Here is a 23,694-nt window from a genome sequence, read left to right as displayed (position 1 = left end):
GACTTAGTCCAACTAGAGAACTTTTCCTTCGCTTTGCTTATCTCTAGCGTTTTTCCATGGATCTATTGACGAATGTGCAAGTCGCTGAAGCCTGCTGAGAACCGGGCTTCAGCAACTTGCCTCGCTGCTGCACAATGCGCGCAGTTCTCTCTAAAGGTCGATACGACTAGAAGAATTGATTCGACTCCTTTATTATAATCCTAGATTTTTTTAGATGTCTCTAAAGCGCTTAGAGTCGAAGTACTACGAGCCACTAGTAGAGTGGTCTTCATATTGAAGGCTATCACAGAGCTAGCACGCCTCTTGCAAGAGGTCATAGAAATATATAGTGTTATGGCTAATATATAGCATCGAAGATGAAGGGTTCATAGTTTATGTCGATCGATTCTCACTAGGAAATTCTCACGTGTGTTGGTTTTCGACTACATGCATCAAGCAGAACGGTGAATCTACGCTTTTTACGTAGCCTGAACGCGTCACCAGAAACCTCATGCACTATAAAAACGAAATGTATAACTAATTACTATTACGTGGCAATCTATGACTACGTTATAATTTTATACGTAGAAGTAGCAGCATTCGACACATTTGTAACAGGTGGCTTGATAGCTCGGTGACTGATAAACATATACACGAATCATTTAGTTTATTAATTTGTTACGTAGTAGATGTTTGATAGACAATGAAGAGGCGTTGGCCATCGCTTTCTGCAAATCGTTACATGAACAGCTGCGGTCGACTGACCACTGTTGTCGGTATCCCTATTGCTACTGCTATTTGAAAGGGTGTTCAGAAAAAAAAAAACCATTAAATCAATTTTTAGGCAAGGCCCATATAGCAACATCCACTCGAACAGTCTTCTTCCAGTATATCTACACAATACAATATCGATCTGGTTCAACGTCGAGGTCGTGGTAGCAAATAAATGAAAAAGAGATTTCTTTCCATTGATTTCCAAGTAAATGGTGGTTTTAAATTCTATTCTGCTTTTTAGTACTATAGATACAGGCTATTATGGCGTTCAAAAAAAGCCACAGTAGATAGGTTCTTCGACGACGAGTTAACCAGATCCATCCGATCAGGCAGGCAGGCAGGCTTGACTTTGTCACTAACCTACGAAATTGTAAACGACTTTGTTTGTCTGAAACAAATATGGTGTACATTTATTGCTAGTATTTGATTCTGTACCAATTTAATGCCATCTGGAACTCAGTACATTTTACTACCAGTGTTTATTCTACATTAAAAATTGAATGAGTGATCATAAAAGAAGTAGAATGACTGTTAATTATAATGGGGCATTTTACGCCTGTTAAGGCGGTAGTAGAGAGAGTAGAAGAAAAAAACCCCAAGCTGTCACACGAACTATATACGGACTTTTGCTCCAGCCAGTAATTAAAGCTCAATTACGAAAGGAGGACAGTTGGTATATGAAGATATACACAGCAGTGATGACATTCCAAACATACAAGCAGGGAGTGTATATGATAGATAAATGTTCATAAGGCTAACGCATCGTTCGCAGGCACTGGTAAAAATCGAATAGGACGAACCAGTCATATGGCTCCAACAAAACGCTATAAGCCTCTTGTCAAGGGAAACGAACGTACTTCGTCCTTCACGCAGCCCGTAGCAACGAAAATCGTAGTCGGGTGTTTGGCATGGCTGTGTTAATAATTAAACATGGAAGACAGACATAGAGTCGAATCTCCTTTTTCTCTAACGCATGATGGATTCTGTTGCTGGAGCGTAGCTGGCCAATAGCAGGAAAGCCTTCAAATGTTGGCATCATCGTGTGAAGCTATATATAATTAGAATGTGTCGTTTCGGGAACCAAGTTTATACCAAGGATCGTGTGCCCTAAACCAGCAGAAAATTCTACGTATGCCTATAGATGCGTCAAAGGTCCATACACGTATATCATAGCCCGACGTTAACAACTCATCATGCAAAATAGATCTTTATTTAAATAAATAGGATTTGTTATTCAGCACACACGCATAGGGTGCATCTTGTTTTAGTCTATTTTCGTCAAATCGTCCTAGGGCGCAAGCAGAAAGTAAGACACTCTCGGCCGTCATTTCTTCATTGTGACCGTAGGTTGGGGTATATTCAGAAGATCACACAAATGGTTTCGAACAGCTCTGATCTCTTTGAATTTGTCTGGCTCATCACACACCCATTCGGTATCACTTAGCAGCGCCAAAACGACCTGTACAAACAACCGCAAAACACATAAGTATGAATTTACGAAGGCTCCTATTCTCATTTTATAGCACTCCTTATATATGATTTAAAATACATTTGACAATAATGTGCTCATCACTCACCTCGCAGTTCTCTTCAGGAACAGCTGCCGAATACACGAGTAGCGTTTCGTAAAGCTTACTTGCGGTTTGTTTTCGAACCTGAAACAGATGAGAGAACAAAATTAAAACGATTATTAGCTTTACTTGACCGAGCCGCCATAATTGTTTTTATTGTTAGCTAGATCTCTTACAACGGCATTTAATATTCCCTGTAGATCCTTCTGTATAGAGGACGTAAAGAGACTATTGTCCGCTCGCAGCTTGAATGGAGGGCTCCCTCGAAGCCTGAGCCTTTTACATGGTCTGCGCAGATGACTAATCGTTATCTTCTATTTCGCTTAGCTGTTCACGTGACCTGGCGTTGCGTTTCTACTAAAAAACATAATACGTGTATATCATGGATCTAAATAAACGGTTTCGATGCGTTAGAACAGAATACAGTCAAGTATAACGTCATATGACGAGACCTGGGGGCGACTCCCGGTTGCCAAAGCTCGCCCACATGTAATGTTGTCTTGTAATACAGACCGTCTTCGCTAAGAGCTTCAGCGGACAGATTCCTCACAAAATGCAAGCCAACTTGCAAACTTACAGCAAAACACGAAGCGCTTCATTTACCTATTCAAATTTCGAGTACAAATTTGTCTGCAAAATCGACTGACGGGGATCATCTCCAACCTTAGTCATCCTAATGTAATAGGCACCGTGTGCCTTTTGTGTTTTTTTTTTTAAATTGCAATTAAGTATGCAGGCAATCACAAGCCAATATAAACTATTGTAATATACTAATGTTTCGTATCTATGTGAGCTGAGCAACAAACAAACTCTTCTGCTTTAGCATTCCAAGTTTTTATTATGTACGGGACCTAGTTAAAGTCTCCGGTAAATAATAACAAAAAGCTGCTTTCGCGCGTTTCAAAATAGCGTATCCAAATGCCATTATTATCCGAAATTTTTTCAGTCTTCCCAAACTAAACTCTTACGGGTTTTTATTTAAAAAATTTCGTCAGAAACTTTGAAACCTGCGAGTTGCGTATAATCAAAAAAGGTCATAATTTCGTGTCGAGCTTCGGCCCCCAGTTACAATCAAGGCTGTGTTGACACACGTTGGTTACAATTGTTGTATAGTTATATTCATAGTACGACTTTCCTGATTCAACCATAACGATGTTATGATCTCATTGACTATAACGACCTTGAACGTTTAATCGGGAATGAATGCAAATACCGAACCAAGTATCACGCTCTCAACAGGACACAGGAAGGCTTCATTCTGTGTCATGTTGTTTTACAGAATATACGGGAAGCGTCATTGACTACAGGACAGCTAACCGGCCTGAAAACGATCTCCACGTTCTAGCGCCTGAAGCTTTTGGAACAAGGTTAAAAACGGTCCGGCTTAACTCCGCAGTCTATGTTCCGTTAACCGTAAGGCTGGCAATCGTTAAAGACGATGTATCTTTCTAAGCGTTTCTACTAACACACACAAAGCAGATCGTCGAAAACGACTAATACCGCTGCAAAAGAAACGTTGCCAAGAACGTTGCAATGATTTTGACAAGAAAAATAAGACTTTCCAAAAAACAAAATAGCAGACCTCAAAGTGCACCATCAAACAAATTGCAGAATGCTCGACTGCCCTGAAACTGCAGGCAATTTAAGTCGGCTTTACATGGACCCCATCGGACCAATTGTGAAACTGGATCCAGAAGTCTTTTCCCCCAGGCACTGTTTGTAGATTCCAGAGGAAGCTCATCGGGAAGCGGGAGTTGAAATCGGTCTGAAGGTCAGTCCAAGGGCAAAGGCTGGAGCGCGAAACGACGAAGCGATTGAGAGTAGGTACGTCGGAGAAGGCAAAAGAGCTACACAAATGTGCACGAGCGCAGTGAAATGTAGAAGTAGTAACTCGAACTTTATTACTGTCTACTTTTACTGACATCGACGTTACCATGCGTCACCTGGAAGTCGGAAATCCGTTCAGCTTCAATGCGAATTTAAACAGCCTGGTGCTGCAGTATGCGAAACGCGAAAGCTAACCGAGAGTCTCTCAGCTATGAAGCCGCTTTGTAACTTTCTTAAGAGGATCTGGCACAAGCGAATACTTGAATCGGTCCTTTGACAGTGCCTGGTACCGCAGGAGAACAGGTTGCAGGTATATGCAGAAAGGAAACCATACGAATCCCTGAGCAAAGAGGGTCAGCGACGTGCTTCACTAACTAGGCAATATTAATGGAACACTTTCGAGGCACCTATGCGACAGCGAACACCGAGGGACGAATAGTGCCCTTGTACACTGGTGCGTGCTATGGTGGCTGAGTTCTCTGTGTTTGAAGTTCTGCGGTCCCTAGAGCAGCTTAAGGCGAACAGGACGGTAAAGTAATACGAGTGTGACAACCTGATTTGCTGTGGACATTTAAAAAACAAAACTATTCAACGATTCTTTACAACAGGTACGCCTAATAATGATGCACTACTGAGCGTTACATCTAAAAAAAATAGCAGTCGCTCGACTTATCTTCATTAAGGACAACTGCACGATCCAGCGTCACGACATGTGATATAATGATTGAGCAGGTACACCGTATATGTCGCAGACTACAACAGGCGTTTTTTTCTGTGTTCGCCGATTTTAAGTCCGCGTTTGATATGACCCCAGAGAGACAGCTTTACCAACGCTTGCAGAATGCGATGTTCCACGACGCGTATTGCGGTTGATCAAGGTGATACTATAAGAAAACTCGATGAACGTGCATGGAATGGCTCAGTTTAAACCATATGCATAATCAACAGGCATAGCACAAGGTGGTAATCTAGGTTTGCGGCTATTCTCGCTGCCGCTCAAGGACCAAGTTCCGTGTTAAATTCCTAGTAGGCCAAGTAAGTACATTACTTTATGCCGATGATTTTATCATTTTTGGTGGGACACTGGTTTTCTGGTTAGCAAGCTCTAGTAGCAGGACCGACGATGTACACGGATGAGGCTGGGTCAGCGGCTAACTCGGACAAAAGTCATAAAGATTCGCTGTGTTTCAATATTTCCAACATACTGCGAATAGGCAGAACGACCTTGAAGTACGTGAACAGCGTTGAGTTTGTAAAGGCGGTCGTGCTCTTGAACGATCAAGCCTTCATAAAGTACATCACGGATAGATTGCGGCGAAGGGTTAGGTGCACCGAGCTTTAGGTTTAGGAATTCCTAAATTTCAAAGTCTAGGGCTTTAAACTTTTAAATTGTAAAGTTTCTTATTTTTAAAATCATACGTTTATATAATTTTTATAAGGACAGATAACCATTGTTTTATAAAATGTTTTTTTCCGCAGATAAAGCGTTTATCTCATCCAAATATCTAAGGAAGTGCAGTTCAAAATGTCTAGATGTAATATCTCTCAAAATAACCATTTGACAGTATCAATAGAAAATACTACGATAACTGACAAAAAGCGTTCGACTTACTATCTTAGACGAGATCAAGTGTTCGAATTCGTATTAGGTATTCTTTAGTATTTGACCATGGTTATATAATAATATGATTCATACAGTTGTAGCTACTAGGACACTTGCGCAAAAAAGGTAGCTGACCTGTGGGAAATGTTTATGTCCAAGAAGAATTGACAAGCGCTTGAGGCTTATAGCAGAGATTTCTTCGAATTGTAGCATCTCACAAAAAAGCTCAATGGACGAAAGGACCTGCAATATTAATACGACATATGCATACCTGTGAGAAATCTACACAAATAAGGTGTAAGCCAACTGTTCTCCATTAATAAATATGTATGATCAACGATACAGTTAGGGTCTATCGTTAGAGAGAGTGTGTGGCCGAACAATATATAATTTTTCTTGCATTCACAATCGGTCAGCTTACTAGCTTTTATGTCCTGTCTGCAATCAAATATCAAATCCTACCTTATTCACGTCCTTGGTTCTTTGAATATTTTTCCAAATGAAGTCCATCAAAGATAGCATTGGCGACGAAGGTGCATTTGCTAGAACCCCCGTATTTAGCAAACGACCTACCCCGCGTGCCATAGGCGGAAATAGAAAACGGTTCTTCTGAAATAGTGGAAACTCTACAGCCTGTGCAAGGGTCGTTGCGAAGGCCGCCAGCGCTTCTCGATTATCCTGAAAATAATTCATTAATATATATTCACCTATTATTTGCTGCTATGACAGAAAGCGATTATCGTGATTCTAACGTTTTTTTTTTCATCAGTCGCTTTAAATAGTTAAAATGAAAAGAGTTATACCAATTTGTTTCAATCAAACGTATTCAAAAACGTAAAATCGTAAAGTGGGTGTGATGAAACATAGTATCATGATCGGATATATGTAAACATTGAAACCTGAAATAATGAACTACCTATTAGTACCTGTATTTCTTGGAGATATTTTAGGGCGGCTAGTTGCGCCTTCGTGCACTCTTTTTCTGTCTTCGCTCCTATTGCTACAAGTAACTGTACAACAAGATCCTGACGATAAGTGTCACACCGCAGAAGGCCACCCAACATATCTATACTGTCTTCCAAACTAAGGGCTTCACGGGCCTCTGCAGCGTGGGGCACAATCTCAGGACACGACTCCAAAAGCGTTTTAAACACACTTATTGCTGTTTCTGCCGAAGCGCGTTGTGCGTCCGCAATATGGCTAACAGTCTTCTGAAGGATTACACGATACAAATTCGAATCTAACATATTCAACTGTCCTTTGAGTGAAACGTGCACCAGTTGGTCTCTGAAGGCGTGCATTGCTGCAATGCGTGCATAGAGACCGACATCGAAAAAGGTCTCCGAAAGACTGTAGTCTTCCATTGCTAACCGTATGCACTCCAAGAACTCTTGCAGGTTAACCTTTGTCATCTTATCCTTACTTAAAAGCACTCGACATATATTACCCAAAGCGATGAGAGCCTCCTTTCTGGCTTCTACAAGTTTGTGGCCTTCACCTTGCGTGGCTTGCTGTAACGCTTTAAATAGCATGGGTGCGTGATGTACAATTATTGGCGGTGAAAGTTCTCCGAGGAAACGTGCATGCCCGCATCGTGCTTCAACACTCTCCCCTTGAAGCTGGTCGTAACTTCTTTTGAGTAGCACTGAACACTGGTCATATTCTGCTTCTACAAGATATTTTAGCATAGAAGTTAGCGCGCGTACTCCTTGGCGCTGAATAGACACGTCTGGATTGTCAAGACACCGTTCCCCCACATACCACCACATATCAAAAATCCGTGATGGTAGTACGGTGAAGCGGGATTCGGCGAGACAGCATATCATCTCGGAAAACATGCCTAGTGTTTGGTTATGCATAAATGATGAAAAAAATCGATCATCCTTGTACATTAATACCAGGTAAGTTAAATGCTGTTTCACATTTTCTGGAAGGGCGATATTGAGTCGACAAAGGGCCAAGGTAATCTGCCCTAGGGCGGGCAACGAACCAAGGCGCACATTAATATCAATGCTGGTACTGAACTCAAGTAGACTCCTATAAACAGTATGCAAAAATAATTTTGGTTCTAATCGAACCAACTCTTTGAGGGTTAGGGCAGCCAGATCCCGAATAGCTCTATCCCAATGAGTGATTTTTTTATGCACTAAGTGTTCTATTATACACCGCGTGTATTCTTTATATTCTGCCACTTTAACGCCAACCTGAAGATAGGCCCTATTCCGGACCCCAACGCTGGCATAGTCCGCAATTCGTACGAGATCAATCCCATTTGGAAAGTTGCCCAATCGCCCAACACACTCTTGGAAGGCAGCGCTGGCAGCCCTGCGCACGTTAACTTCTCTGTCAAAGCTCGCCAAACACAAAAGTTGGCCAGCTAGTTGATTAACAAACGGCTCCACAATTTTTGGGTCGTACGATCTTCCTAAGGTCCACGCGACATAACAGGCCGTGTCGCGCACGATACTGCCTACAGAACAGCTGCCACGCAATTCGTTATATACAAAGGCTTCAAGGAGAACAGAGACCACATTTGGTAAATGAAGGGGCAACAGCACTCCCCTTCTTCCAAATTCTGCCAGAGCCATGCAGCCGCCTTGCCACGAGCTTTCTCGATCTTTTTCTTCAAACAGGTTGAAGACCGAATTAATCAGGTCGTACGCGTAGTCTTTCGGGAGTCTCGAAGCAAGCCGCCCAATTCCTTTGGCGGCCGACCAACGTACAATAAGCACTCGATCTTCAAGTCCAGTCAGGAGTGAGTCCACAATTTGTTCGATCACCTCCGGAACTTCATCATCGTCATAGCTTTCATTCTCACCATTACCTTGAACCTGCAATGGTTTGCCAAGGAGTCCGCGCTTCTTCATGAGGTATCTCCACGGCGCCAGATTAGGAGACAGTTGGCATAAGCCTATTCTTTGAAGCAGTTTGAGGGCAAGCTTTCGTTCGAATTCTCGATCACTGTTGGCGCATTTCAGGGCGATGTTAAGCGCAGCTGAGGAATGATCTTGAAGGACTTCCCGTTTCGCGGTCTTAAATATGCTGCACACAGAAAGTAAGGCTGCCGCTCGCGCGAATTCTTCAGTTTCTCCCCGATTTATTGACAACTCTTCTTCGACCCAGTTGAGATACGGTTTAATGAAACGGCCGTGGATATCAGGTCGCGACAGAAAACAGCCCGCCATATAGGCAGCAATGACATTACACTTTAGCCTACTTCTAACATACGTACGGCAGATATCGAGAAAACGTTCTGTAACTGTTGGCTGGTCCCCTACGCCATCAAAGCGTTCTAGTGCAAAGGGTACTGTTGCCAATATGGAAAGCCACAAAAGAAGCACATAATGCGTCTGCCAGTTGGCTGCGTCTTGTGGCTTTTGAGCTCCCATATAACCGAGGACCTTTTCGATGTCGGCCACCTCATGTGGGAATAGATTGCGGACAACTTTATAACCGCGAGTTTTGATAATGAGTGACAGTAGCCGGCAAACTCCATGAAACCTGTCACTCGTAGGCGAGCTACGTGATAGAATCGCGATTGACATGTTAACAATATTGGGTAGTTCTTTATCCAAAAGGTGTGGCTGTTCATGGTATTGGTCGATCACATACTTGAACTTTTCGTAGATCTTGTCGAAATAACTACCTTCGTGTATTGGAATGTCTTCTTCGCCAAGTCGGTTTATCGTTTCCTTGACGTAATCTGCGTCCATAAATTCGTCGAGGGCGCACGCTAACCCCACCGGCATCTCATCATCCTTCTCTTGCGCGCACATTGTCAATTCCTCAGCTTAGGTACGGCCAGCGCCAGCCGCCCTCGCACTTACTGATACAATTCGATTAAATGTTTGCTATGGTAAATTACTAATAATATGAATAGCTGGCATGGCAAAGACCGGGCCGGACCTACGAACGAATTTGGTCAACAACACATGGGCGCCGCCATTGCTTGCTTTCATCGACTGCTGTGAAATAGGCTCCGCCCATTAACACTTACTAAAGTAACTTGTCGAAGTCCGTAAGTAAATTTATACTTAATTACTGTGTAAGAGTACTTTTTTCAAATATTAGTCGAACATTATACAAATGTGAGTGGAGGAACTCGATATTTACAAGCACTAGCATCAATTTGAAATAAGGCGCCATAGCCGGAAAAGCTCCCCTTTGTTCAGTCTCAACCACTGGGCCCTCTGGTGTGATTGGGAGCTGTTCCTCAAGCGGGCACATGATAAAAAAAAGGCTCGTTCATTGGCGGGAGCCAGCTTCACTTACGCTACTAAGCAAAATTGTTTCCCTTTTCTACATGGGTAGTTAATCTATAAGCGTTGGTAACATAGTCCACTTCAAATTCGATGCTTATCAAGTCTAAAATAGAAGCAACAGCAAAAGAATAAAAGTAACAAGCCATGGACATCTTACTATTTGTTGATAACGCTGTAATATAGTTTAAAAAAAAATCGTCGTAGCTGGCTTTTTAAGAGCTCTTTCTTTCTGATGGAAATACTATCGTACTATAAAACGTGGATAATAATAAAAAAAATTAACACTCGCTTCGGACTCATTGCAATGTATTGGAAGCTGAGTGTTGTCTTCACCAAATTCATATAAACAATCGATGTAAAGAAAAATTATTATATATATATATATATATATGGGTTTTCGCCATATCGTATGAAAATGCTGGTTCAACAAAATAATACTTTAAAATAAAGTTCACCCAGTTAGGTCAGTGCAAAGAAACAGGCATATTTAATCAAGCAAAGATCCATAAAATTCGAATATAAAGCAGTACCTGCATTTAAAGGCTGTTTACATTCGGGTTTCAACGTTAATGCGGCGCTGTTGCAACACCACGCACTTTCAGAATTCTAGTGTGTCACTGTCAAAATAAAAACAGCTGTAATGTTATAAAAAAAAAAGTATCTTTTACTTTACATCGTGGCTCATATTTATATAATAATTAATTTAGTTCATATAAAAAGTGGCTTTTGTTAGTCGCTTTTAGTTTGTTTCGAAATTGCTGGTCTCATTTTAATAAGAAAGTGCTCTCCATATTCTTCAGAACAACATGGTCGTATCTACTTTACCGCCGTCTGAGTTCTGTCACTTTCATAACTGTTTGTTTTTTTGAATAACATTAAATATAGTCATTATTTAAATTAGCGAAATGCATTCATTCGCTTTCTAACGTCGTCTGCTGTTCAGTTCGTATCTCTCACAGTAATTCTCAGCGACGTGGTTGTAAACATCGATCGGGGGGAGTGCACGCACGATCAGCTTGCTAGTCGCCGCTGCTGTGGCTGGATAGAGGAGTGCTGATAGTAAGACCTGTGGGAGAGGCGACTGCCAATCTAGGTAGCTATATTATCCAGCGGAGGACATGAGTGTTGGTGTGGACGAAAGCAAGCCAATGGAGGCCACTCGAGATGGATCGCTTTCCGCCGAAATTCAAAAAGCCCATCAGGGTACTCAGCCCGAGGGACAGGTCAGTTCAATCAGTGATTTTCCCTCTTCTTTTTTTATTAGCCGGTGATGGATCGTAAAGAGAGAGCGCAACTTGTTTGAAACTCAATAGCCCCGCCGAACAGCCGTCGTCACTGTGACAAGCAGGTGCAACAGCCCCAGCTGATCTTTGCCGCCGTGGCTGACCGCAAGCGCGTCAACGAGTTTTACGCTTGATGATGCATTTCACCCGTTGGCCAGTGTCGATAGAGTACCTTTGTCCGCACTGGCGATTGCGTACCTCGCGCTTTCTCTGGGAACTCAGCAATCGCGATTTACCCAGGTGGCAAATATGGACAAAGTAAATGTTGAAAAGGTGATTTAATTGTGTAAAAAGTGGGAACACTTCACATTGTCAGTATGAACTATAGACAAATTGCATTTATGATTATTACCTACAGGTCTGATATCGGAATGGACTCCTGGAGATATATTTTTGATTTACATTGCTTCAGCAAGCGAAACGTTAGTCCTGGGTGTTAGGGCTTAGTCCTTGGTATAAGGCCAAACCCAATCGTAAACCAAAGTTCGAATCTATTGTTTGGTAAATGACGGTATTTATAGTGTGTAGATTGTACCTGATGACAGACATCTTAAAATTGTCACTTCGATTGCCGGTCGATATTAAACTGGATAGCTCACTCAAGAACATCTTTCGAAGAAAGTGAGCGACGTTCAGACCAGATACAAATCTTGTTTTCCAAAGATGAACAATAGGAAGCTGAATAGCGGAAGTGTCTTCGGGGCATCTTGAGCAACGATTACTTTAGCTAGATACCGAAACTTTCGATTTACGAATACTATATTTAGATAGCCACCAAGTGATGAAGTGTCGTTTGGGTGATTATAAAATGTTGTGTTATAAAATGTATTGAATGCTGCCCATCTTGACCCGCGCCGCTCTAGTTGTTCTTTACGATACCACAATCCTTCGCTCTTATCCAAGGGGCAACAAAGAATAAACTAATGGTCAACCTGGCAAGCCAAGTGGTGTTCTTGTCTAAATTATATCTCTTTGAACTTAATATGTATTGATTTGCCACAGTGCAGCTAGCCATCGTTATCAAAGTGCTCAATACTAGATTTCGATTGTGTACACGACGACATGCTATGTAAACTTTGATGTTGGCAAAAAGATATCATCTAGTCAGGAGAACTAAATGCTCCAAGCTTTACGTCCGGCACTACGATAAGACATGCCATCAGAAGGCTAATTCCAGGCACGACACAATGTGTTTATTCCCAGATTTGAACCTAGACCACCACGTATCCTTAAGATTAACAAGCAGACAGCTGGCTCACCTCGAGCCCTTCAACTTGGGCCTGCTAATAGCATCCACTAATGTTTGTCGCCTCCTGCAGTAACAACAACAATAAGGATGATAATGATGATCAACAAACAAACATGAAATCTCTCAGTTTATGCATGTTAACTAGGGCCCTGTTTAATTTCTGCTACAAGAATAATTAGCTGCGTACTAATTATCAACGGAAATTACACCACTAAACATTGACACCTGTAATAAAATGTGTTTGTCATTGCAGCGTCGTTCAGAAAAGGGGGTGACGCAGCGTTGTAGCCTTCGGGTCCTTTCCATTTTTCAACATAAAAAAAGACGTTTACCTGTAAAGAAATTATTTGCACTCGTACCGTTGCGAAGACGCTCTTGGCATGAAAAGTGATCATGCCATTTTCTTGGCAAAGAAAATGGCATGATCTGGTCAGGGAAATGTCATGCACAAAGATCCCCACCAAATTATAGCGATCTCAGCAGCTACAACTACTCCTAACAAAGAAAGAAGATGAAGAGGCCTCCAGAAAACGATTTTAGTTCTACAGTTAAGGGGAGATTCGATGTTGCGTGCATAGTCTGCGCTGTTTAGATAATCAGTTATCACGAAACTGTTCGAAACGTCCACTATCTATGAATTTGTATTAAATGATTGGATTTACTCTCCGTATCTCTCTGTCGGTAAAAGGCTGTTGATACTTCCCTTTGTCTTCATACTCCTTGAACTTTTCGACAACTAAAAGCCACAATCGAATAGAAGAATAAAAGATAACGAAAAATTAAGAATGATAAATTATGCATTGCTAATGTATTTTTTTCTACTTCCGGAAGTAGCGCTTCTTTCGTTGCTCTGCTTAGGTATTATCGATAGCTATGACTTGCAACTGCCGTCATAGCTGCCTACGGTGCCGCTTGGCAGGCCACCGGACAACGGCCACAATACCAGAGTATTTTGAGCGCGAGTGGCACGTGGCTCCACTCTGAATAGCGTAAGACTTGGTAATTCAAGAGATAACGTTTTCGACGTTAGAGCGAAGAGACAACATCGATAGACCTACAGACAAACCGCTCACTTAGCATTGGCCTTGACTGCTTGCTAGCAATGACTTTCTAATATTGTTTTTAGCTCTTAACAAAAGTTATTATCTTTTAATATTTTCAAGTTGTGTCTATGTCGTCTCCGTAGTGTAATCAAATTTATAGAGCATTCGGCTATGCCATTAGTCATCCTTAGATGAATAGAAACAATTGTACCTTCTTGTCCTGTAGGTCCTGGTAGGCATGCAATAACCTTCTACGATTTAGCGGTAGGACAGTGATTCTTGTACCAACTGATACATTACTTGCTGCGTATAAATGTTATATCATTGACATTTCTTTCGTAATAAGGCTTGGGCTAATTGCGGCCTCAGTAAATTGTTGAATGATTTGTGGTATGATACGTGTTGTTTTCATGAAGGTGTTAAAGATAGTGTTAAAACAAATTATACTTGAAGGGTGATAAAGGCCCACTGGAAGAATTGCGACAGAGTTTTGTATTAACTAAACCAAAGATGTTAATTTCATTTTCGTTTACCATTGATACGATGTGAAACGTTTATCATTTCTCTTTAATTTAAACTACCATACTTAAAAACCATTGATTTTTAAGGTATTTTATTGCATTTTGCAAAGAGATGCAGGAATCCAGATACACTGCAGGCAGTCATTGCCGTTATGTTAGGTTATTGCAGTAATTTTAAATTTATTAAACTTCATAAACAAGCTTTGTGTCGACCTTGTTTCGTTGTCTCTCATAGCCACTTCCAGTGCAGGATGCACTTTCGGCGTCCGCGAAGACCATCAGCGAAATCGAAGCGCTCGGTGGTAGTTCAACAGATGCGCGCGCGCGAGGCGACGGACCTAGTAGACCAGTCGTACCTGGGAGCTCTACCGAAACAGCTGTGGATCGGTCCCAGGACAATACAAGGTCTGCTGAAAACAGCACTGCCATAAATGGCGGCAGATATTTGCCACGTATGCTTACGAAAGAGTGAGTAAACGACGTGCGTATTGGACGGACAGAAATGAGACAAATATTAATCCATTCTATTAATATAGTGGTCTCGTTATCATTACCGATGTGACTCTTTGTACGCGTTCACTTTATTATGTAACGAATTTAATGTCTACGTTGGCGTGCCTAATATAGTATTTAAAGCTTCTATGAGGTATACTCTCCTTATCACATCTGATAGATCCCAGTCATTTGATGAGGTGCGGAAGTTGCTGGAGCAGATTGTCGTGTCAAAAATGTCCGAAGCGGCCTCTGAAAGTCGATACGCTGGGGCGCAAGCTTTAACTCTTCGGCCGCTTGATACGCTTGGAAATGCTGTTGTCTCAGCTCACGCGCTGGCAGCATACGCCTCGACACTTGATATCGGTACGCTAAGGAAGCTTACCGCACACGTCGTTGCAGATACTGGATTTTGGTTGGCCAGGACGTTCAGGTGTGGAACTATAGTCACACATTTTGCAAAAAATCAGCATTTCAAATATTCATGTTGCGAATTTTTGCAAAAAAATAGGGTATTTTTGTACATCAAATCAAAATTAAAAAAAAAAAAGATAGACACAGAAAGGATTCTTCTTAACCGGTCAATAAGAAAGAGGCACAATGAATTGGTTGACGTGCAAAGAAAAAACTGCTCATATCGACGGGACTTACTCACGTGCTTCAAAATCATTCCACTCGGATTAAAACCAACAAATTACCTGAGCAAATTTTAAAATGTAATGTATCTTATTGTTATTATGATCCCAGGTTTCATGATAGTTGTATGTTTTGTCATGACGAGTCCCGCGAAGGCCTTATACGTGTCGTGCAAATGTTACTTCATCTCAAATACGATAAATACGCCGTCGATGCCTATCAGGTAAATCTCTTGGCTGATAGAATGATGTTAGCCACCTTCCTTATAGATTGCTATTAAGAGCGTCAATGTATTTTTACATTGCACAAGATTACATGTTGGTACACGCTAGATGAAGATTCCTTACAATCCTTAATGGTTGGTTTTACTAAGTGAGCTAGCGGTGGCGGTTGAGACCGCAAGATATCCACCGACCCACCGTTCATCGTAACGGAGAGCAGTGAGGTACGTGGTGCAGCCAAGCTTCTTAAATAGCGTCTGTGTGAAGCATTGAGAATTTTCTCCCTCCTCAGTTTTCATAGGGAAAGCTCTAATTTCACACTGTTTTTTACGTCCTATATAGACGTTATATTCAAAGCCTCCGTGTATTTACGTCGGCCAGGCAGCGGAGCAAGAGACCGCACCTGGACGAGCATCAGTGGGACACGCGCTTTGCGCTGCTTTGGGACTGCCAAGGGCATGCCTTAGGGTTATACCATCGCTTAATAACAGCACTGGCTTCAACAAAATGGTATGTATTCTTCAAAATATTGCTAGCCAATAAAATTAACGGTCAATACAATAGCATCACTAAAAAGCTACCCGTGGCAGATATCAATGGCCTCCAAACTTAGACCTCGAGATCTTTTCGCTCCTCACCGTACGCTTAGTAATATTTCTTCTCACTGAATTGTCTATTTGTAAAAAAAAATACCGGCCGCTTTTGCTTTTCATTAACATTAACACACGTTCTAACAATTTCATATTGACCTGCAATTTGTCACAAGAAACAGATCTTTTGCAATGTCGAATCATAGAACACATGCAATTACCTAAAAATTAAGTGAGTTTGTCTTTTCGACGGCTTCCATATTGGAAAATTACCATGCAAATTAGAATAATATCTAAGAGAAGACTATACTTGCATCAGGTAACTTCTATAATGGCGACTGAATGAGACTATTGAAATTATGAAACATTACCTAGATAACATTCTATAGAAACTACCGCTAAAAACGACAACTTATTGTAAATTAGATCAATGTGTGGGTAATTTACAAACGTGTCAAATAACTTTAGAGAAAATGTGGGAGGGTAGCGCTCGCAGTGATATGGACAAAAAGTCATTAATATCCCTGATAGCGGCAGTCGTCCTCTAGGTCTTGGTCACTGGGTCTCATATCATTTTTTTCCATTCTCTCTCCAAATTGAGTTGCCCAACGCGCTGATTCCGCAAAAATCTGGTGCCGTAATTTTCTTTTTTTAGCTTGAATTCGTGGATAAAATGCTAATAGGTTTCGGTGTTGTAAGTCGTCTCAGCTTCTCAACAAACAGCGGTTGTTTGTAGACAGTCTCTCGCTAAAACGCGAATAGCCAAACTGATTTATATACGCTAGCAGACATTTCCGCCTCCTATAGGTGAATGATCGACCATTTGCGTCTCAATGTGACACCCAGGTAGATACAGTACCGCGCTTCCGAATCTACCGTGGCAAACCTTCATTGCGTCACACGTTCACAGTTTAGTATGAAGTTCGTTGACGTATTTCGAAATTTTATCGAATCGTAACGATCAAAGAGGGGTCGCCTGCATATAGAAGATCGAACAACGGGTATTGCTTCTCGATCTCGTTCGGTAGAACACTGAGAATAATTCAAATTGTCACTTTGAGTTACCTCTATGCTTTGCCCAAAGGGAAATGTTTAGCATGAGCTTTACGACGCTTTGGTGAGATCCGCGTGAACCAGCTTAAAAAACGTAGCAATCCTAAGGGCTATGTTAAATACAATTATGATATACGAGTATTGATGCGGACTGCTAAGGGCACGCTTCAGAAGTGTCGAGCTAACCGGGTAAGTGGATTGTCACGATCCAGTTATTGGATGTTAATGAGCCTAAGGTATTGGGAGAGACTGTTTGTGAAGAGGTAAAACAAGAAAGCTAGTTCACAACGTCTTTGCTTCCAAATATTACTACTGTTAGTATATAGTTTTTGCCGTTGCACCTGAACAAGGCCAATCCTCGACAAGTATTAAAAAGAAACCGTTAAGTTTACAGATAAGAGGATCTGCTACGGATGCTCATAACGAATCGAACTCTGATCCGGGAGTTGTTGTTACGCGATATATTGTCTATGACAGCCATATTGTTTTGATTGAGATTAATAGGGATTTCTTTGTTTTAGATCCAATGGAACGACGAGTGAAAAGGGACGAACGGGCTAAAAAGAGCTGTCGTTATGCGCTTTGCCGTGCATGCATTCTCCGCGCGAAAGCAGGCTTCTAGGTGTTTCAGATTCGGGGCAATTGTGTTGTACACATATATATATAACTTACATAACCTATGCGGCGCAAACGATTCTCTATAATCTTTTTGACACTGAGATATTGTGTTATGGAACTGTATAATACATGAAGTTTTTTAGAGCTATCAGCAAAGGTGCATATATGAAATAACGATTTTCTTTCTGTAAAATAGGGAGACGGTGCTCCTGGGACGGCCTGCAGAGAAGAACAACGGTAGAATCCACGTACTTCGACGCATGTAGTTTCTAAGTTTCCGTGAGAACTAACACTTCAACTTTGCTGAAAGCGAGCGGTGTAAAAAATTGTAAACGGAAGCACTTGGGCAGTTGCACCACTTGAAGTTTCTCTCTGCTGCAATTGTAATGATATCTGTAGCGGTCGTCCCGCCCAACTTTTTAACTTCTTACCTGCGCGTTTCGTAAAGCGGCACCGATCACTCGAGAGTGTGGTTTGGGAGTGCGCTTTTTCCTCCTTTTACGAGCTGCTCGAAAAATATTGTTAATGGGCACAGCATTGCCGAAGTTTTGCTTCGGATATCGCGGCTCGTAGTTGCACTCACGTTGTGTATTGTCGGCTACAGTTGGGGCGTCATTTCTGTCGTTGTGATTGCCCTCTTTCTGACAGCCGTCACGAATATTGACGTCACCTTTGAGCTTTATGTATTAGAAAACCGTTCCGTGTTGAGCGACGGTTGCGGCCAGTTTTTACGCGGTTTCGCCATCGATCTTTGATAGGTAGATTTTCGGTTAGCAACGCAGCTCGCGTACGGGTGAGCTTTAAGAACGACTCAAAGCTATTTAGCTTCAAGAACTCGAATCAGGTTCTCGTCACCCATTCCGCAGCGTAAATGCAGCGAAAGATGACCAGTGTTGCGTCGGGAACTTTTGTTGTCATAACCAGACTAATAAATTGGGGAGTTTTCCTTCGTTAGAAACTGAGACACCCACTGGAGCACCATCTCTGTGCTAATTGAACTTGTGATCAGTTCTTTTTGTACAATATGGCAAAAACAATACAATACAACGGTATTGCGGTAGCCTACAACCCATGCAACTGTAAAATCTCTCGGCCGTTACATGACCAGGGAGAAGAGCATTGGCACGCTCCGGCTTGTTCCTGGTCCATGGACCTTTAGACAGCCTGGCTGCTTGACGAACAACTGACACTCTTATTTTAAAGACAAACATTTATAGGACGCCCTGGAAAACCTCGTGTACCTTGAAGGACCTCCGTAGAAGCGAAGCGTGCATTGGGAACTGTTGACTGACACCAGTCAGATTTTATGGAAGATCTTGTCGCTGTTGACTGTCTAGAGATGTGGTTTTGTCACTGACCTGCGAGCGCTTTATTTGGTATGTTGAAAGGATATAGATACAGGGGAACCTCACGTATAAAGATGTCGTTATATGCCCATACATCTTAAATGATGTGGCGCAGCTTCTATCGTACACAACAGCTATCATCGATAGCAGTCCCGCTGCACGCTTGTTGAATGCTGCATGAAAAGTTTCGTCTGGTTTTGCAGAACATTTCGATATTGGAGAGGCAAATGGAACAAGACCTAAACAAGGGTTGTGTACCGCTGATTGTATTGGCCCAGGCCGGTACAGGTCAATGTGGACAGAAAGAGCACTTTGAAAGGCTATTTCAGTTGTGTCAAGAGCGCAACCTCTGGCTACATGTTGAAGGGCATTCGCTGGCGGCTCTTGCACTTGGGGCGGAAACGAATACAGTAAGTCGCTATTTTAACTTATTATAGTAATAAAACATGCCGGTTATTTGTAGTAAGTGCAAATGGTATCACTAAATTAACTGCGCATATTTTAAACCATAGTCGAGCTGTACGCGTCAATTGAAAACAATTTTATATTGCCTTTGGCTTTAGCAATTGCGATGTGCTGACTCGATGACGCTCCCGGTAGGAAGCTGGCTGGGAGTTCCCTCATTGCCGTACGTGACCCTGTATCGGCAACATAATTCAGCCTTGGCTCACGCTGCTGGACTCACTTTATTTAATATCCACTCAAAACTTCACTGCCTTCCATTATGGGCCACTCTACAGTGCCTAGGACAGAAGGGGCTTTTCGACAGAATTGCTCACTGCTTCAAACAGGTAATCGCTTTAACTGAGTGATTTACTTATTAAACGATAGGCATGAGTGTCTAATAATAACAGTATTTCTTATCCAACTAAACTGATTGGTCTCGATTACAGTCGGACTTGCTGGTTACTACCTTGGAGTCGATAGGTCCCTGTATAGAGATAATAGGGCGGTCCCGTTTTGCTGCTGTTGGATCTAATGCTTCTACTGAAGACCATATTTCTGTAGTGGAACGGGCCGCTCGTGCTACAAATCCTGTGGCACTATTTGACGCTGTGCAGCCTATTGTGACTTTCCGTTTCCGACAAACGTTTCCCTCTGCCGCCGATGCCTGTACGTTCAATTAACTTTGTACGACCAATTTAGTGGCTTAGCATGTACTTTTGTGAATCTATAATGTTTACGACATCTTGCATGTGATAGACGTTAGTTATTAGAATGATTTTTTGTCGTAGACAATTGCGCTGCTTGCGGCAGTACTTTTTTTTTTATGGGGTAATTACAAATGCAGTGTAGGTATATTTGTTAACGAATGGCTTGTACTCAATAGAAAAAATTGGATCTTTTTTCTGCACAACTGAAGCCAAAACAATTTTTCAGCTTCTGATTACAGTAATACGGACAATGAAAAAGGGATGCAACTCTCCGAAAGCTACATGAATAATCTCAATCTATGGCTCGGACAGATGGTCAATCGTGAGGTTCCACAGGTGACTATCGAGCTAACTGAAGTTGAAGGCCATGGTATCTGCGTCAAATTCAGTCCTCTCGAAAGTGCACACCGTATGTATATGTACTCCATCGCTTCTTGAAAAATAAGTCATTCCTATCAAACGGTACGCCAAGTTTTTGTAAAACCCTAAATGTTGAGTTCGATCGTTGATCTAGAAGACTGTCGGTGCTATTTTCACAAACGATGTCGAGACCATGTTGTGCTATCCCAGTCGTTTGGAGAAGTAATATATGACGTATATCTGCCTATCTTCCAAATCTTCCAGTTCAAGGTACCACGATGTGCGATATGGAGAACTTCTGTAAGACTTTGGAGGGGCACGTAGCGATTCTATCAGCTATGGTTGTTCATAAAAAGAAGTTTCACCGTCTTCTAGCTGGTGACCACCACGAATTTGGCCGTTATCTAGAACTTGTAGAAATTAGTGACTGGGCTGGATTAGGTGGGGTAAGATATATTCCTGAGGCATGGGCAACTACACCCGCCTCTGTCGATCAATTGAAGGGCAAAAGAGAAGCTGCAAATAGCACAATCAGTAAAACAGTACCGATGTCGGAGTCCGACCGTGATCTGATCAATCAAGTCAACCAGCAGCTCGTGGCCAGACTTCGAGCATCAGATTCTGCGTTTTCATTAGGTGAGTTGCACGCCTCTTGTGCCGTTAGCCAATTTTCTTTACATTTGCGGGCCATGATCCGCCATTTGTGCGCTATACGACGAAATTGTTATATGGTTGAAATTGTCTATTTACTACAGTAATTAAGTGGTCGAGCCTTAACAAGAGATCATGCGGTGTCTGTTTAATGTAAGTTCGCACAATAATATTATGCTTTACTGTAGGTGAGGGCGCAAATGGGTTGGTGTGCATACGTTTTGGGATGGTAACAGAGGACCTGGCAGTGGAAGAGCTCCTGCACATGGTTCTCGCTGCAGGTCGGGAACTTGAGGAAAGTTGTAAACAGCTGGAAGAGATGTCTGAACTAGTCCGGCAGGCCGTCGAGGAGGCCAATGCAGCACTGGAACGAGAGAACGAGGAGCGTATCTACCAGGAAGGATTGCTCAAGCATGTGCCGATATTCGGAAGTCTTCTCCAGTGGTGGAGCCCACCTAGCGACGAAGGGGCCGGAATAAAGGTATTAGCAAATGTTGTCTTTTGTTAATAACATAATAATCGGATGATTATGCCGTATGTTTAGACCAAAATATAGAATAATAAGTGGCTTGTGCTCTTCAATAGGGCCGAAGTTTCAACCTGACGTCGGGTATGGTGGAAACCACGGAGAACACGTATAAATACCACATGCAGATGAAGAGTGAGGCCCCTGCACCAAACACCCCGCCGCCTCAACAACAAATTCAGATACAAACGGGCAGCGGAGCGGGAATAGCTCAACGGGTAGGAGCACCATCGCATCCTTCGGCGCAGAGTTCACAGACAATCAGCGCAGCGCAACAACAGCACGCACCATTATCACCGCATTCGAGAACAAATTCACAAGCAAGTTACTTTGCTTTGTAAATTCTTATTATTTCATCGTTGCTTTCGAAACGCAGCCGTTTCTGTGAATAAACATTGTCTAGATTTAAGTATCTACGCGTACAAAACGAACTTAACAAATATAGTATGTTAGGCATGCATAACTGTGATTAACATTGAGACAAGCTTGTTTTAATGTCTTTTCAGGGGTCTCAACGCTCGTAGGCACCTTCACCATGAACATGCACTATTTAAATACAAAGTAATCATAAGTAGAAGCCAGCGTTAGTTTTTTGTTTCTTTAAGGAGTTATGAGAGGAAAAGCTACTGGGAGCGTTTATTGTGGAAAGCTTAAAGTGGGTCGAGGATGGCTTTTTTCAATTAAGTTTGAACTGGATTGTGTAGTGATTTTTTGCCGACTTAGGGATCTACTGCATGCAGTAAATCAACGAATGCGTTGCTCTGACTAGCGTTGACCTGCCGATACCTACGGTATGAAGGAACCTGAGCCTTCGGATGTATATTTAAGCTATTACACAGTGCCTTCGAGATACTTCGACCTGTGAAACAGAAGCCGCTGTAATCACGTTGCACAGCGTAATATATTCGGAAGACACTGGGCATGTTATTTAGACGTGTTACTGGGATATATCTTTATTTCTACTTTATACACGGTTTGGCAATTGAGGAAATTGAACCATGTAGAATGATGGATCTAATGAGGACATTTGTTAGTTCTATCAACCGTTAGTAGAATCAAGGATTCGTCGAAGGAGTTTTTTTGATTTGAAGCGTAGTCTTGATTTGTCGGAGTCGACGGCGCAAACCGATGGATTTTAAATAATGACAACCAAATGAACATCTCTATTTAAATACACATGGTCTCTCGTTGATGATATTATATAATAATAACTATTTTGCAGTGCGAGATAAATAAATCTGTCACATATGTAACATTTACTTGAATCTCTCGAAAATTATTATTTCTCTATTGTTATTCAACTATATATATATAATCAATAAACTGGATTATATCTAAGATTCTGGGAATTCTATTTAAAATTTGTCGTTCTTTGCGTTTGTGAGAACACGGCTCTACCGGACAAACACCGACGAAGCCAAGGCTGTGTATTTTTTTTTTTTCGGTTATTGATTATGACTTTGGTTATGGGCTGCTTGTAGCTATGCGGGCGGCAAGCCAGATTCAATACAATTGGGACTGAAAGGTTGCTATGAGCTGTTTAGCTAACGAGCGTTATATCGCGTACACTGTTGGCCTTTACGCGTGGTTCATTTGTGGACCTATACATAAAAGATAACGTTGTATAGTACGTTTGTAGCCGTTGCCTGTTACAATAAACGAGACCACTTTGTTAAATGTCGACATTTTGATCATTGCGTCGTATGCTGCTTTCATATTGAAAGACCAATATTGAATTTTTACTTTTCTCCTCACTCCTTTCGTTTTATTCGCCTATTTTCCCTTTATAAAAGATGACGTAAACTTATACTAGGCGCTTGAATGGCCCGTACTGAAAAATTAAATTTCTTCTTGAACCTTCTATTCGTTCCAACACTTAAAAACACAGAGGCTTGAAAGCTGAATTCGATGACTAAAGTATGACCATTTAATTGA

General features: G+C 41.8%; 2 protein-coding genes across 4 annotated transcripts; one reads left to right on the top strand and one right to left on the bottom strand.

Moving 5' to 3' along the window:
• Positions 1-618: 618 nt before the first annotated feature.
• Positions 619-9,666, bottom strand: Tbcd (tubulin folding cofactor D). The gene is made up of 5 exons (XM_022839948.2): positions 6,681-9,666; positions 6,217-6,432; positions 5,890-5,997; positions 2,331-2,408; positions 619-2,212 (listed from the first exon to the last, which is right to left on the bottom strand). The coding sequence occupies exons 1-5, from the start codon at positions 9,528-9,530 to the stop codon at positions 2,078-2,080; spliced, it is 3,387 nt and encodes a 1,128-aa protein (XP_022695683.1). The 5' UTR covers positions 9,531-9,666; the 3' UTR covers positions 619-2,077.
• A 1,355-nt stretch (positions 9,667-11,021) lies between these two features.
• Positions 11,022-23,453, top strand: LOC111264249 (pyridoxal-dependent decarboxylase domain-containing protein 1). Of its 3 annotated transcripts, none has more exons than XM_022839953.2 (13): positions 11,022-11,239; positions 14,348-14,580; positions 14,786-15,037; positions 15,352-15,463; positions 15,804-15,971; positions 19,272-19,478; positions 19,632-19,859; positions 19,962-20,181; positions 20,449-20,631; positions 20,847-21,218; positions 21,422-21,714; positions 21,819-21,977; positions 22,266-23,453. In XM_022839953.2, exons 1-13 carry the CDS (start codon positions 11,135-11,137, stop codon positions 22,281-22,283), a joined length of 2,550 nt encoding a protein of 849 aa, XP_022695688.1. In that variant the 5' UTR covers positions 11,022-11,134; the 3' UTR covers positions 22,284-23,453. The 3 variants fall into 3 exon arrangements, with proteins under 3 accessions (XP_022695688.1, XP_022695686.1, XP_022695687.1); XM_022839951.2 differs by having other exon boundaries at positions 11,023-11,239; positions 21,819-22,079; XM_022839952.2 differs by lacking the exon at positions 11,022-11,239 and adding an exon at positions 11,342-11,572 and having other exon boundaries at positions 21,819-22,079.
• The last annotated feature ends 241 nt before the right edge of the window (positions 23,454-23,694 follow it).

The sequence above is a fragment of the Varroa jacobsoni genome, unplaced genomic scaffold (genome assembly GCF_002532875.2).
Source record: "Varroa jacobsoni isolate VJ856 unplaced genomic scaffold, vjacob_1.0 scaffold_840, whole genome shotgun sequence".
Classification (NCBI taxonomy): Eukaryota; Metazoa; Arthropoda; class Arachnida; order Mesostigmata; family Varroidae; genus Varroa; species Varroa jacobsoni.
The sequence above is the reverse complement of the archived record's forward strand: the minus strand, read 5'-3'. Positions and strand labels throughout refer to the sequence as shown.

Excerpts from the sequence above, each read along its gene's own strand:
- Tbcd (XM_022839948.2), bottom strand. The coding sequence starts at position 9,530 with ATGTGCGCGCAAGAGAAGGATGATGAGATGCCGGTGGGGTTAGCGTGC. Across the intron at positions 5,998-6,216 it reads GAACCAAGGACGTGAATAAG|GTCCTTTCGTCCATTGAGCT; the intron begins GTAGGATTTGAT and ends TTAATATTGCAG. Across the intron at positions 2,213-2,330 it reads TTCCTGAAGAGAACTGCGAG|GTCGTTTTGGCGCTGCTAAG; the intron begins GTGAGTGATGAG and ends TTGTTTGTACAG.
- LOC111264249 (XM_022839951.2), top strand. The coding sequence starts at position 11,135 with ATGAGTGTTGGTGTGGACGAAAGCAAGCCAATGGAGGCCACTCGAGAT. Across the intron at positions 19,479-19,631 it reads TTGGGGCGGAAACGAATACA|CAATTGCGATGTGCTGACTC; the intron begins GTAAGTCGCTAT and ends CTTTGGCTTTAG. Across the intron at positions 19,860-19,961 it reads TTGCTCACTGCTTCAAACAG|TCGGACTTGCTGGTTACTAC; the intron begins GTAATCGCTTTA and ends TCTCGATTACAG.